The sequence below is a fragment of the Triturus cristatus genome, chromosome 4_2 (genome assembly GCF_964204655.1).
Source record: "Triturus cristatus chromosome 4_2, aTriCri1.1, whole genome shotgun sequence".
Taxonomy (NCBI): Eukaryota; Metazoa; Chordata; class Amphibia; order Caudata; family Salamandridae; genus Triturus; species Triturus cristatus.
Genome location: NC_140586.1, coordinates 31747881 through 31760497, shown reverse-complemented (window position 1 = coordinate 31760497; position 12617 = coordinate 31747881). Strand labels below are relative to the sequence as shown.

At 48.6% G+C, this 12617-nt stretch overlaps 1 protein-coding gene across 2 annotated transcripts in view; it reads right to left on the bottom strand.

Annotated features, from left to right (window-relative positions):
• Positions 1-12373, bottom strand: part of ERBB3 (erb-b2 receptor tyrosine kinase 3) — a 241740-nt gene extending 229367 nt beyond the window's left edge. For both annotated transcript variants that reach the window (XM_085600288.1, XM_085600289.1), the window contains exon 1: positions 11918-12373. In XM_085600288.1, coding sequence (XP_085456414.1) covers positions 11918-11999 — 82 coding nt within the window. In that variant the 5' untranslated portion in view covers positions 12000-12373. The remainder of the gene's footprint in view (positions 1-11917) is intronic.
• Positions 12374-12617: the final 244 nt, after the last annotated feature.

Genomic DNA, 12617 nt, shown 5'->3' with positions numbered 1-12617 from the left:
CATAATAGAAGTAATTTATGGAAATTCACATAACAAGCATACAACCAATTTATGTAAACTACAGATATGTTGCCAGGGCCTAGTATTAAATTGGGCAGAGAAATGAACAGGCCGAATGGCCCTTGGCCACTGTTGTGCCAGGCTCAACCAATCACATTGAAAGTAACCAAACAAGACAATAGAAATAGAGGGTTTCATGATTTCAAGCCTCCCCTCCTCATCGGGCGGGTCCACCTCTGCAGCCTGTGAGGTACTTAAATTGGTATAATCCTGTGCACCAGCTGCAAAGAATCACACAGCATGTCTTATTTCTGCACACCCAATTGAGCGATGAAAATCGGTTGCACTGTCCCTCTCACCTACACCTCAATTCTCTGTCCACCTGGCCCTCTCTTAAAGAATGTTTATTTCACCATCACATCGTTATATAAACTGTAAACTGTTTGGTGGCTATTTTATAGATAAGGTGGAGGGCGCCCCCTTCAAAGTTATCACTCACGAGTTATAAAATTAATTTAGGTATATTCACGATATTTGAGAGTAATATCGAATTACGCGTATGCAAATTAAACCTCCTTTCGGTGTGTTTTCTGCATCTTAAAAATAATAACTGATATTATCATTAAATTATGAAGTAAAGTTATCGGGCTGCCGACGAATCCCATCATTTCCCGCCATGGGCCTATCTGGGTTTGGAACAAGGCGCGATGCCGGGGGAGGGAAATCTCTGGTATGTGTCGAGGAGGGTGGCGAGCTGGCTATCGAACATTCCGCAGCGCGTGAATCACTCCGGCATGAATATAGTTCGAATGCTACGGTGCTACCGATGCCCGCGCGAGGCGGAATACTTGTATTCATTAGAGAGCGAGAAGGGACTTCAGCCGAGAGGGTTTAAAAGGCCCCACCCAACCACTTCAAAAATGATGACGGTTAAAAGGCAAACATGCACTTGTACAGCGCATACGACTCTTTAGCTCAATGTACACAGTTTGTGCAAGATTTGCTACAGAACTATACTGTTTTTCATTTTAAAAACAACGAGATTCCCATGTTATAAGCCACTAGGTTACACTGATGTTTGCAGCAAATGCATTAAGGGGGTCATCCAGTGACGAGAACAGAAGACTTCTCGTGACCCTACATGCTAATTGGCCCGATCTAGGCGGGAGACTCCCGACTTTTAAAGGGAACATATTGCTTTGTTTCGGCAGGCCCCCTATCTTCCGAAATTGCCTCCCCGTCAATAGAAGGCAGGGCGGAAATCCGTTCTCCCGATTATTTTTTAACACTCTCACTTTCCTCTCCTAAAAGGTTGCATGTATGCTTGACCCGGCCTTAATCACTAACACTCATCAGCAACACGCACTCTAGAATGTTCCTTTGCTTGTTGACGTCTGTTTAGGTTTTGAGACCCACTGTCCTAGAGATGCCAAGGGCCCTTTTGCAAGCAAGGGAATTAACAACGCCCCCGCCTGCTGTTTGGATATCTCACTTTCCTCTGATGAGAAAATTAAAATTAAACTCCATTATTAAATTCTGGTATCTAGCCAACTTTACTGTCGTCAGGAAAATAAGAATCTTGAGTCGCGGGCCCCTTACGAAATATTCATGCAACAGAAGTCTGCTCTCGAGTGACCCTGGCAGATACACTTTTGGGCTTTAACCGCCAGTGCAATGCATTGTGGGAAATGAAATCTCAAGGAAGCAAGGCCCAGAGTGGACTGCTGTGGCAGTCTTCCAGCGTGTCCCAGAGATATTCTGCCAGAGTCCTACTGAGCGCCTTAAAGCACTGGCTGTTGGAAGAAAACCTTCCAATGAAGTCATGGGCCAGTGTGTCTCTGGGTACACAGCGACGTGTGCTCTTAAAGAGTAACAGAGAGTTCTCTGTTCTCTGATAACAAGACGCCCTGACTACCACAAATTTGAATTCTCTTCGCATAAAGATAAAAGTTAGGTGGGCAGTGGCGGCATGAGCTCTGTGGCGTGCCCGTGGGGACAGGGAGCCGGAGGCGTGTAGGCTCTGAGGTACCGCATGTTCCTGGTTTGTAAACAGCAGTTTATTAGCTGGCATCGCGATGTTTCCAGCTTCTCGTATGAACCCACAGTACCACACTCAAAGGTATGGCACGTGTTTTTCCCTGGTAACGGCTGCCGCAACAACCTTTCAAAGGCCAAGGGCTTCATTTGGAGTTTGGAGGGAGATGAAGATCCTCCAATGCTTGGAGGAAACTTAAAAAGCCTGCTTTAGAGTTTGGTGGACAGGATACTCTGTCGCAACAGCAATGGAGCACCCTGTATGCCTAACTCTCAGGCTGCGTGCTCAATTTTGAGTCGGGTGGACTACCAGGTTACGCCGACGAAGTACAAATGTACTCTATAGGCTTGAACCCAACTCTGGGGACCAGATGAAGTATGGGTCGTCGGAGGTAAGCCATCTGATCGTCTGCCGTTTTTAGAGTGGGCCGTTGGGCGACTTTTTTTTGCTGGTGGGGAGGGAGTGTAAAGATAGTGCCAGCATTCTAAGTGTTCTGATTGGCTGAGCCAATCTCAACCATCCATATAGGGCGATAATTGTGCTCATTTATCTCCATGTGCCACAACACGACAATGCCATGTACCACGACAATGGAAATAATGTGTGCTTGAAAGTGCCAGCATTTTAAGTGTTCCGATTGGCTGAGCCAATCTCATCTGTCCACACAGGGTGATGATTGTGCTCATTTATCTCCATGTGCCCTAACACGACCATGTCACATACCACGACAATTGAAATATTGTGTGCTTAAATATCTAAAGCCACGTACCACAAATATAAATATCTAAACAACACAAAAAGATGTTGAACCTAAAGCTGAACATTGTCAAACATTCACCCCCCCGTCACAGATCTGGGTTAAATCCATCTTTTTTTGCTCTTAACACAACCTCAGTTTGGACCCAGAAGTATGCAAATCAGTCTTGACCCTGCTTCCCATGGGAACAGTCCAGCCCAAACTGCCAGGCCAGGTCCTTTCTGGACCAGAAACAAGCATCCTGGGACCGGTTTCGGGGTATTACCCCTCATCAGCTAGGCTCGCTTGAATCCAGTGAACATGTGACCCACTTCTGAGCATATACCCTTTCCACTTAGGGTGACAAAAGCAAAAAGAACAGATGATGGACGGAATGCTGAACAAATCAAACATTCCCCCCCAGGCAGGGATCTGGGTTTAATCCATTGGTTTATTGCTTACCACGCTACCCCAGTTTTGGACCCTACCATATGCAAATCAGTCTTGACCCTGCTCCCCATGGAAGTAGTCCAGCCCGAACTGCCAGGCCAGGTTCCAAGCTAGCTATCCTGGCTGATGTGGGGTGCTACCCCGCTACTGGTCATTTGCCGAAAATTTTACATGAAATGAGTATTGATGTACAGCTGCTTTTATTGTTTTAAATATTTTTCTGCATTGTATTTTTAACATGCTCTTTATGGCTGCTGACTGACTGATATTTGGTATTAATATTTTTATCCACAACATTGGTCAGAGAGATAGGCTCTGTAGGACAAATGTAAGCACACAATAGCATTACGATCACAAACAGAGGCCAGGGCAATAGGGTGGGTAGAGGAATAGAAGACATGTTAAGATCAACACCACTAATACAGGCTGGAGTGATCAAGTATGTGGAGCTATAGACGCACAATAAACGCCCTGGCCCTCATTTATGAAAAGTGTCGCATCGCTGGTTGAAAACAGCGATGCAACACTTTTCATTGCGCCCTTCTTGCGACACCTTGGATGTGCCATATTTACTGTATGGCGCTCCATGTCACAAGAATTGACCAGATATGTCAGAAATCCTGACATATCTGGGGGCGCAGTAATGACGTATTGCTGGAGTGTGTCGTAAAACAGATGCAACTCCAGCAATGTGTCATTACACATGGGTGAGTCCCATGAGCCTGCGTCAGTCTTTACGCCTGCTGTGAAGCAGGCGTAACGATCTGATGCAATGACGCCCTAGACATATCCCAGTGAAATCTCATAGATTTCACTGCATCACTTTTACGTGGCTTTCCTGCATTGGAACGCCCACCCTGCATACATTATATACCTGACACAGGTATAATGTAGCACAGGGGTTTACAAAGGGATGCACCTGCCTAGATGCGTCATGTTACTGATATTGGGCTGTATGGCACGTTTTTTACGCAGCTGCAGCATCACAAAAGGTGACGCAACTGCGGTGTAAGCCCTTCATAAATAAGGGCCTCTGTACGCATTGCTGAAATTGGCCCAGCCAATCAGAATGCACAGACTGCTGGTCCCTTCTACTGTTGTTTGCCTGCGTTCGAGGTTCAGTGAGGGTGCGATGCAGGGGCACAGTGCAGCCAGGTCAGACGGCCTGTCTGTCTGTCTGTGGTAAGGGAGTCTGGGGGGGGCAAAACAGTCTTGGTGCCCACATGTTATCGGGCATCAAAAGACGTTAATTGTCCTTCCTCTCTTTACAGACCCTTGCTTTCTTCTTTGGTCCTAAACTGCAGGCGGGAAATCAACCTGTGTTAATGCCCTGAGCAGAGGACAATAACACTTAAGTAATGTTATCATCACTTACACAGGGCAGAGCAACAGGGTATGTGGAACACCCTTAAAGCAAGTTGTTAATGTTATCCCCAAAATTAGCAATGGTATCAGAGTTCCTAAAAATATGTATCCCCTCATAATTATTGTCATCAATAACACATGCCAAGGTGATAGGGAATGTGGAAAAAAGTGAGTTAGTATTACATCCCCAAAACAGGCGAGAGCAATAGGGGTGGGTAAAGGAATTTAAGAACAAGTTAATATTGTCATCACAAACACAGGCCACAACATGGTGTGTGAAGATAAAACATCACAATGAGTGCCCTGTGTTGAAAGCTGAGGTCTTTTCAGCCAATCAAAAGGCTTAGATTGCAGGTACCAACAACTGTTATTAGCTGAGACTCTAAATCCAGTGAGAGTGTGAACCAGGGGCAGGGACTGCAGGCGTCTTTCCTGTGATGGGGAGGGAGGCTGGTGCCAAGATCCCTCCTGCCAACATGCTAAGCATTGAATGTTAAGGCCCCTCCTTCAATGCACGCTTTTGCTGGTCCCAAAGCCCATAAGTACATAGCAGGCAATTAACTAGAGTTAATACATCAAGCTAAGGGCAATAGCACCTACGTGATATTATCCCACTAATAAAGGGCAGAGTGATAGGGTATATGACGGTCCATAGAAGAAGTTAGCGATGGTGTCGTCAACAACAAAAGACCAGAATGTGGAGATATATCTGCACAAGTTAATGATACTGTAATCGCCAGCACAGGCCAGGGCAGCAGGGTATGCCGTGGAATCCAAGCACGCGTTAACACTATCAGCATCGACAGAAGTCTGCGCGATAGGACATGCAACTGTATAAAAGTTCATGTTATTAATATCACTGCCATTGACACGGGCCAGATAAGATATATATAACCACACGATAATATTAGCCTCTCCGATAAAGACCAGAGGGCAGAGGCAGAGTGTATGCGCGTGGAGAGGAGCACTGGATATTCTCATAATACACTCACAGAGCTCTCAAGTCTCCATGAGTGGATAGCTCATCCAAGCCCAGTCCTTTATTGCATTCTGGGTCTTGTAGTTCAATGAAGGTGGTACACTGGAGCACAAGTACCAGGATAAAAGGGAAAACCTAGACTGGATCAGATACTCAAGCATGAACACTTGAGAGCTCTGCAAGGATGAGATAGGCCAGGTTGACAGGGTATGTGGACTGGAGACAGGGGCAGAGTTAATGATGGCAGGTTACCCACAATGCCCTTTCTCTCCTCTGGAACCCAGCCGCTCGCTCAGGTCGGGAAAGAAATCTAACTTGCTTGTCCCCACACCAGGTTTGTCAATTGGGGACGTAGGGCATTCTGGGCCCAGGGCTCCAATCTGTTAGAATTCCATTGGACATTCATTCCATCCCTCAACTGATAAACTTTCGGAAAGTATTAAAAACATGGCTATTCCGCGACTACATTCCTCGACTCTTTTCTCCATCTTCTCCTCCAGGCAATAGTAAGACCGCAAAAAGATTCTATTGAAATAATAATGGTGCTTAAAAAAATGCCCCAAAAGAAATGCATTAAAAAAGTGAAGTAGTAAACCTACAAACATTTTGTATAAGACCACTCGACTCACAAACCCTCATCCTGATTCCTTCTGTCTAGTCCATAATCCTCTCAAGGACCCTATTTTCTTTCTCCCCCAACCCCTCAGAGCTTACAGCAGAGGGTACGTTGGCACAGAGGCGTAGCTACCAATATTGCAGCAGGTGTAGTGGCACCGGGACCCACTGGTCTGAGGGTTCAATTGCGCCCCAATTATAGCAGGTTTTTTTTACAGCCGAAACAGACTCTTTGTTGCACTAGGGCTCACAGAAGTCTACCTCTGCCAGTGGGGTGGCATAAAGCGCCATTCAAATAATGGACATATCAGAATGCGTATTATTATTCTCAACAGAGGCGTGGGCACACAGAAGCACACGTCTTTAATGTCAAGAAAAAGCAGTGACATCACTTCTGCCTGAAGTAGCGTAGCGATAGGACGAGGCTTTACCAAAACAAAACAGGAATGAGTGCCCTGAAAAGTTCAGGCATCTTTTGGGTATGTGCGCTTCCGTTGCAGAGCTCCTGCTGATGCCTTGAATAAAGTGCACGTTATTTGGTGACAGATCCTAAGAAGAGACACTAGGGTAAACAGTCTTACCTGCCCCAGGGGCGTAGCTAATAATGGTGCTGCAGGTGCAGTGGCTCCCGAGCGCAGAGGCCTTACCTTGAGTTTTACTGTATTTTACCACATGACCCGTTGTTAGGGGTACGTTTTTAAGTCTCAACTCTAGACAGCATGCATGCACTGTCTTGAAGAGAGACCTGCTGTATCTACTGTAGTAGGCTTCAGCCCGCCCATAGGCTTGCCATTTTCTGCCTCCCACATCACTCCGTTATCCCTTCTCCCTGTTGGTCCATGGCATGCATGCTCCATGCCTCTTCCCGACTCAAGCCTTCCCCGAGCTCAGCGACCAAGTACTGCTAAACATACGCTCCGCCCCGGCACGCAGCTTAGTTTCTTTCAGCGTTTCTTCAGGTACTTCGTTTTGTGGCTTGTTTCATTAGCAAAGTCATACAGCCCATCACCCGCCATTGTCACTTCCAACCCACACCTTTCCTCTCCTCCCCCGAACTCTGCCCTCCCCCGTGCCCTGACTTGTAACACTTTGCCTGACTTTCACCTGCTCATTGCTTTAGTTTCTCTCTCATTTACAATTTCTCGCCATTTTTTAGAAATCTTTCTCTTTTTTGTTCCAATATCCTGTCGCTCATTAACAGCCCACCAACTGACAGCAGCCTGAATCAAAGCACACCCTCAATACTAAATTCGTTTCAGGATGCTTGGAAATCATCTTCTGCAATGGACCCCACCTTGAGCTCTTGCAGGCCCCGTGGAAGAGGTCCCTTCGTGTACGCCATCCGGCACCCTCTACATCAATCTCTTACTCTGCCACAGAGCACTCACTTGCCATGGGATAGATAACTCCAGGACTCCGGTCCCTCTCTGAAACTACTTGAACAGCTGAGGAGACAGGCTGCACCGGTTAGAGGTGTCAGTTCTAGGTTGTAACAGCGCTACCCACAAAGCGGGAGGAGAAACTGCCAGGTGGGGGAAATGAGAGGTCACTAAAAAACTCTCAGGTCCCCAAACAAGCATTTCCATGCAGGACTTCAGACACCACTTGACTTCCCGCCAGGCATAAGTCATCCACTTTAGCTGAAGAACCAACGCAGGATACATATTATTTTATTTTGTTAGCATTGTGTAGTGTAAACAGTACAGACGCAGTTGCATCCTCGTTCTCCTTCAATAACATGGCTTATTTACAAATATGACCAAAGGCCCCCGCTGCCAGAGGACGAGCCGAACCTTCCAGATCCAGTCCCGGGATCCCTCTGTTTCCTACTCGTCAGTCGAGGTAAATTCCACACATGGACTGAGCACTAACCGTGAAGGAGTGCATGTAGAAGACAGGAACCTGCATAGGAGCTGCACCTAGGAAACTATTGCACAAGTCAGCACTGCACGGAGTGAGCAGTGCCTACTACTTGCACCCCCGTTAGCCCCGTTGCTTTAAATGTCCACTCGCTGTGAAAAGGCAAATGTCTCCCCGGTCCCACACCTCTCTGCCCCGTGGTATACTTGGCATATTTGCACCCTGCCAGAGTTCGCTTTCCCTTCTCCTCCCCACCAGCTGTGAGTTTCCTGTCTCTTCTGTAGTTGTCTGTCATGTCTCACCTGTGTCCAGGATCGCCCTTCTATTCTCAGCGGTGGCTCTGTCGTATCTGATTCCTGCCCCTTGCTAGCAGTGGCATTTCGCCCCTCCCTCTCGCCTCAAGAAAGGTTTTGCTTCCCTCTGCCCTGGCAGATGGGACCTTCCTGCCTCTACATTGGGCAGCTTTAATATCCCAGGTGTATCAGGGGTCTTACCCATGCCACATGCTGGGTTTTGCGTTACTTTCTACTCACTGGCAGGTGTGGGCATATTGCCCTTTGATTTAGGGGAACTTTTCACTTCATGACAGGCATAGGTACACTGCGTTCGCTCATACTCTCTACCAGGTGTCGCACTCCCACCAAACCATGTTTTCAGTGTTTTTAATCTCCTGCCATGGGCTGCTGCCCTGCACTTCGCCAGAGTACTTCCACTTACCGGTATTAGCTCGTCTGCACCCCCTTACTAGTTGTGACCCACCAAAATAGTAGTCCAGCTGGCACTGCTAAGGATGGCGCTCAGCGGCGGCTCCTCCATTAGGGTGGGGGAACGCTGCCCCACTGCTTTCTCGCAGTGCGAGAAGCAGAAACATAAAATGGTATTTTAAATACCAATTTATGTTTCTGCTTCTCTCGCTGCGAGAAAGCAGAAGGCAGGGGTATGCCTGGTTGGGGGTGGGCGGGAAGGTATGCCTAGTTAGGGGTGGGCGGGTGGGGGGTTCCGGGAAGAGTTGATTGCACCACTCTGAGTACCCTGACTGTTTGGTCGGCCCTCTGGGACCAACCAAATCAGTCATGCGCACTCTACATTTTCTCTATGTAGGCTGCATGCAGCCTACAAAGAGAAAATGGCCTCCCTACAGGCACCCGGCTGGGCGCTGTCCACACCAATCACAACGCTGCCATTGCAGCGTTGTGATTGGCTTACGGGAGGAGAGGCATGCCTGTTTCTGTTCATATTCAGGAGCAGGAAAATGCAGGACCCGGCCCAGGGGCAGAGGCAGAGCGGGACCCAGTTAGGTAAGTTTTCTTTTTCTTTTAACTGTAACCCCCCCCCCGCGTGAACCTCTTTGTGCGCCCCCCCACCCAAGAGTATTGCGAGCCGCAACTGATGGCTCTCCATCCTGCGCTTTATACTACATTCAGGGGTACCTGCCATGGAAACCTGTCTTCTGAGCCCCCTTCTTTACCTGATGTGGTAGACCTCCTCCCCCATGCAGGGATGACTCCTCTTCACAGCCACCTCAAGTAGTGCCTCCTAGTCACATGCTGCTGGGGGGCTCTTGTTTACCTCTCATGCCCCCATCCCAACCATCGTTGGCGCCCTGCACTGCCTCGCCCGTCAGATTTGCATTTCCTGTGCCACCCGCACCTCCAGTTGTCTTTGGCAGCTATGTGTGAGCCCAGGGGTGCCCTACCACGCCCCTTTGCTGTTGTATGTTTTTTATAGTTATAATAGCTGGACATGGTTCTCGGGAGCAAGAGTCTGACACATACATGGCCAGGCAAGTGACGGCGTCACCCACAGGCACAGGCTGTGCTCTCACAGCTTGAAGCCACTTTGCGTGGTTTAACGCCGCCTTGTAAATGGGGCCCTCCTCGCTGCCGTTTTCTGCGGCAAAGGGGCATGCAATGCGTGTTGCTGTGAGCGTTCCCACGCAAGACCCATTGCTTTTTGAGACTGCCCAGGTTTACAAGGATCTGTGCATCTGAGGCGGCTACAAAAACGAACACCTTTCAAATAGGAGGCGTTGGAGTGGCGCAACAAGGAGAAATACTTGTATTTCTCCTCATATTTTGCTCTTTCTATCTGTACAGCATTCTTCAGCACACATAGAAGGAGCAAAATGCCATTAATTGTTGTTTTTGTGCAGGAAGGGAACACAATCATCCCTACAACGCAGGCACCCTTGCCCCATGGAGCAAGGGTGCCTGGGCTGGCGCAAAGCAGCTTTTATAGCGCAAGGAAACACACAGTGGTGAACCGTATTCTTGTAAATACTGTGCATCCCTGTGTTTTTGAAAGGACACAGCGTTGCTCAGCTAAATTGCTTGCAGCGCCACACTGCGCCATTTCGTTGTAAATATGCCCAGGGTTTTAGGTGTTCAGTGGTATTTTACATGCTTAGAGGATGCAGTGTGTCAATATATTGAGCATGACAATTGCACATTTAGCAACAGGCACCCCCTCAATCACATTTGAACACAGGCTAAAAAACAGTCTCACTGTCAACGCCAAAAGGTCGGAGCTCCGTCATTGCCGAGACCTATTGGCTTTGTTAATGCTTGTTTCCTTCTTGTACTGGGGCCTATGGCACACTTGCTACGCCACTGGATAGCCCTTAACTCGGGATGGGGCTTATCCTAAACTGGACTCCGGCACTGCGTGTCGCAACGCTCCTTCACGCTAGTCCCCGGGCTGCGTCCCGGCGTGGCAGGTCCGCGAGCGGCTGCGCGAGTGGTTTAATAAAATAATAATATCTCTAATCCCGCGAGGCCGTGCCAGGAGGAGCAAGAAGTGCCAGCTCTGTGCCCCGAGCACAAACTGCAGCTCTCGGGACACACCTTTCAGAAACTGCACAACAGACGTACACAATAGCTGACATCAGCGGCCGTTAAACCCTGTACAAAATGCGAAAACAATCACTTAAGTGCGGAAACGCCCCCAAACTGGTTCCGCGGCTCCGTCAGCGGGTTCGCGAGGCGCTGGCCTGACAGGGCCGGGACGGTCCTTTCATCGCACGCCCCGGTGACTGACAGATGTCAAAGCGACTTCAGGAACAACACCCCTTCCTGGAAGGGAGGTTTGCACCCACGCCTTCCCTCACCCAGGCATCTACTAGATGAGCAGCAGCATCGAGGGCCCCCGCATAAAGCGCCTCGAGGCAGGTCCCAAGGATGAGATGCTACACAAGCAACGCACAGCACAGGCACCTGCAGAGCTGAAAATCACGGAAACGTGTAGTGTTTGCACCCGCCGTGGAAAGGAGCAGGTCCTCCCCGAGTCCATGTTATGAAATGATGATTGGCACTTTTACTGTTTATTTACAAAGAGATGACGTCATAGATAGGGATACCAAAGGTGTGTCTTTTGCTTTCTCGTCATAGATAGGGAGGCATATCATACACCGATAGGGGACGTCAGACCGATGAATGAATAGGCAGCGAGATAGACAGGTGGGCAGGCTGACAGGTATGCACATGGAACAGACAGGCTACCATAAAGTCACACTTCTCTCGTCTTCAATTTGCAGCTTCATTTCTTTTGCAAATCGCACTTTGCCCCGTCCCAGGGATTCCATCCCCTTCTGAAAATTAACCCATTAGAGTCAATCTTAGGCGGCAACCTGCACTTGCACCTGGTGGGGGCAGTGCTCTGACGTCCGAACTACAAACGCACGCTCATCTGTGCACCTGTGCAAGTGCATACGAAAAGTAGGCATTTCATTTACGGAATTCCCCGTATCTGCTTTCCGCGGTATAATGCCCCCTCTGCCCTCCCCCCCCCCCCACCCCAAACACACACACAAATAGCTCCCTCCCACAAATACACAATTCTGCAGTCAAGTTGAGTAAGTGAGGGGAGGGACGTCCCTTACCGGCCTGAGAGAGGACCTGGTCCAGCCAGGGCAGTAGCAGCAAGCCGCACCAGAGAGCCACGGGGCCCACCCGCAGCTTCATCCTTCCAGGCCCGGGCTAGAACCAGTGCATACCCGGGAAAAACAGCCTTGAGTCCTTTACGAAATATATATATTCCGAAGGGACAAATGCGTTTCAATAGAAGACCACACAATGAAATCCTGGGAAAGAGTCCAAGGTAAGCGTGCAAAAAAAAAAGAATCACCCAGCTGAATAAAGTCCTTTGCCTCTACTTTTCTGCTCTCGGACAGTTGAGAAAGTTGTGTTTTTGTGAAAAGTGAAACATTGAAAAGCAAGAGAAAAATAAGAAAACGCGGAATGTGGTGAAAACAATGCGATGCAGGGCCGCGGGAGGAAGAGAAGAAGATTAGATGTTCCCCAAGAGCGCTGTCCCTGCTCCCTCGGGCACCCGCGGTAGACTGAAGTCCGATGTCTTTCACACACGCTTCATTCAAGGGAACTGTCCGCGCTGCCTCCGATTGGCCGGGTTCCGGCGCGTCGCAACCAATCAGGCCCGTCAGACGCGCACACAAGCGGCACTAAACTTTGCCCTGATTGAGAAACGTTTCAGCTTTTCAATTCTTTGTAAAGTGATGTTTTTTTCACTCTTTCAAGTTTTACAACATTTTTTTTGGGTGGCGCCAGAAGAATGTTCACCCA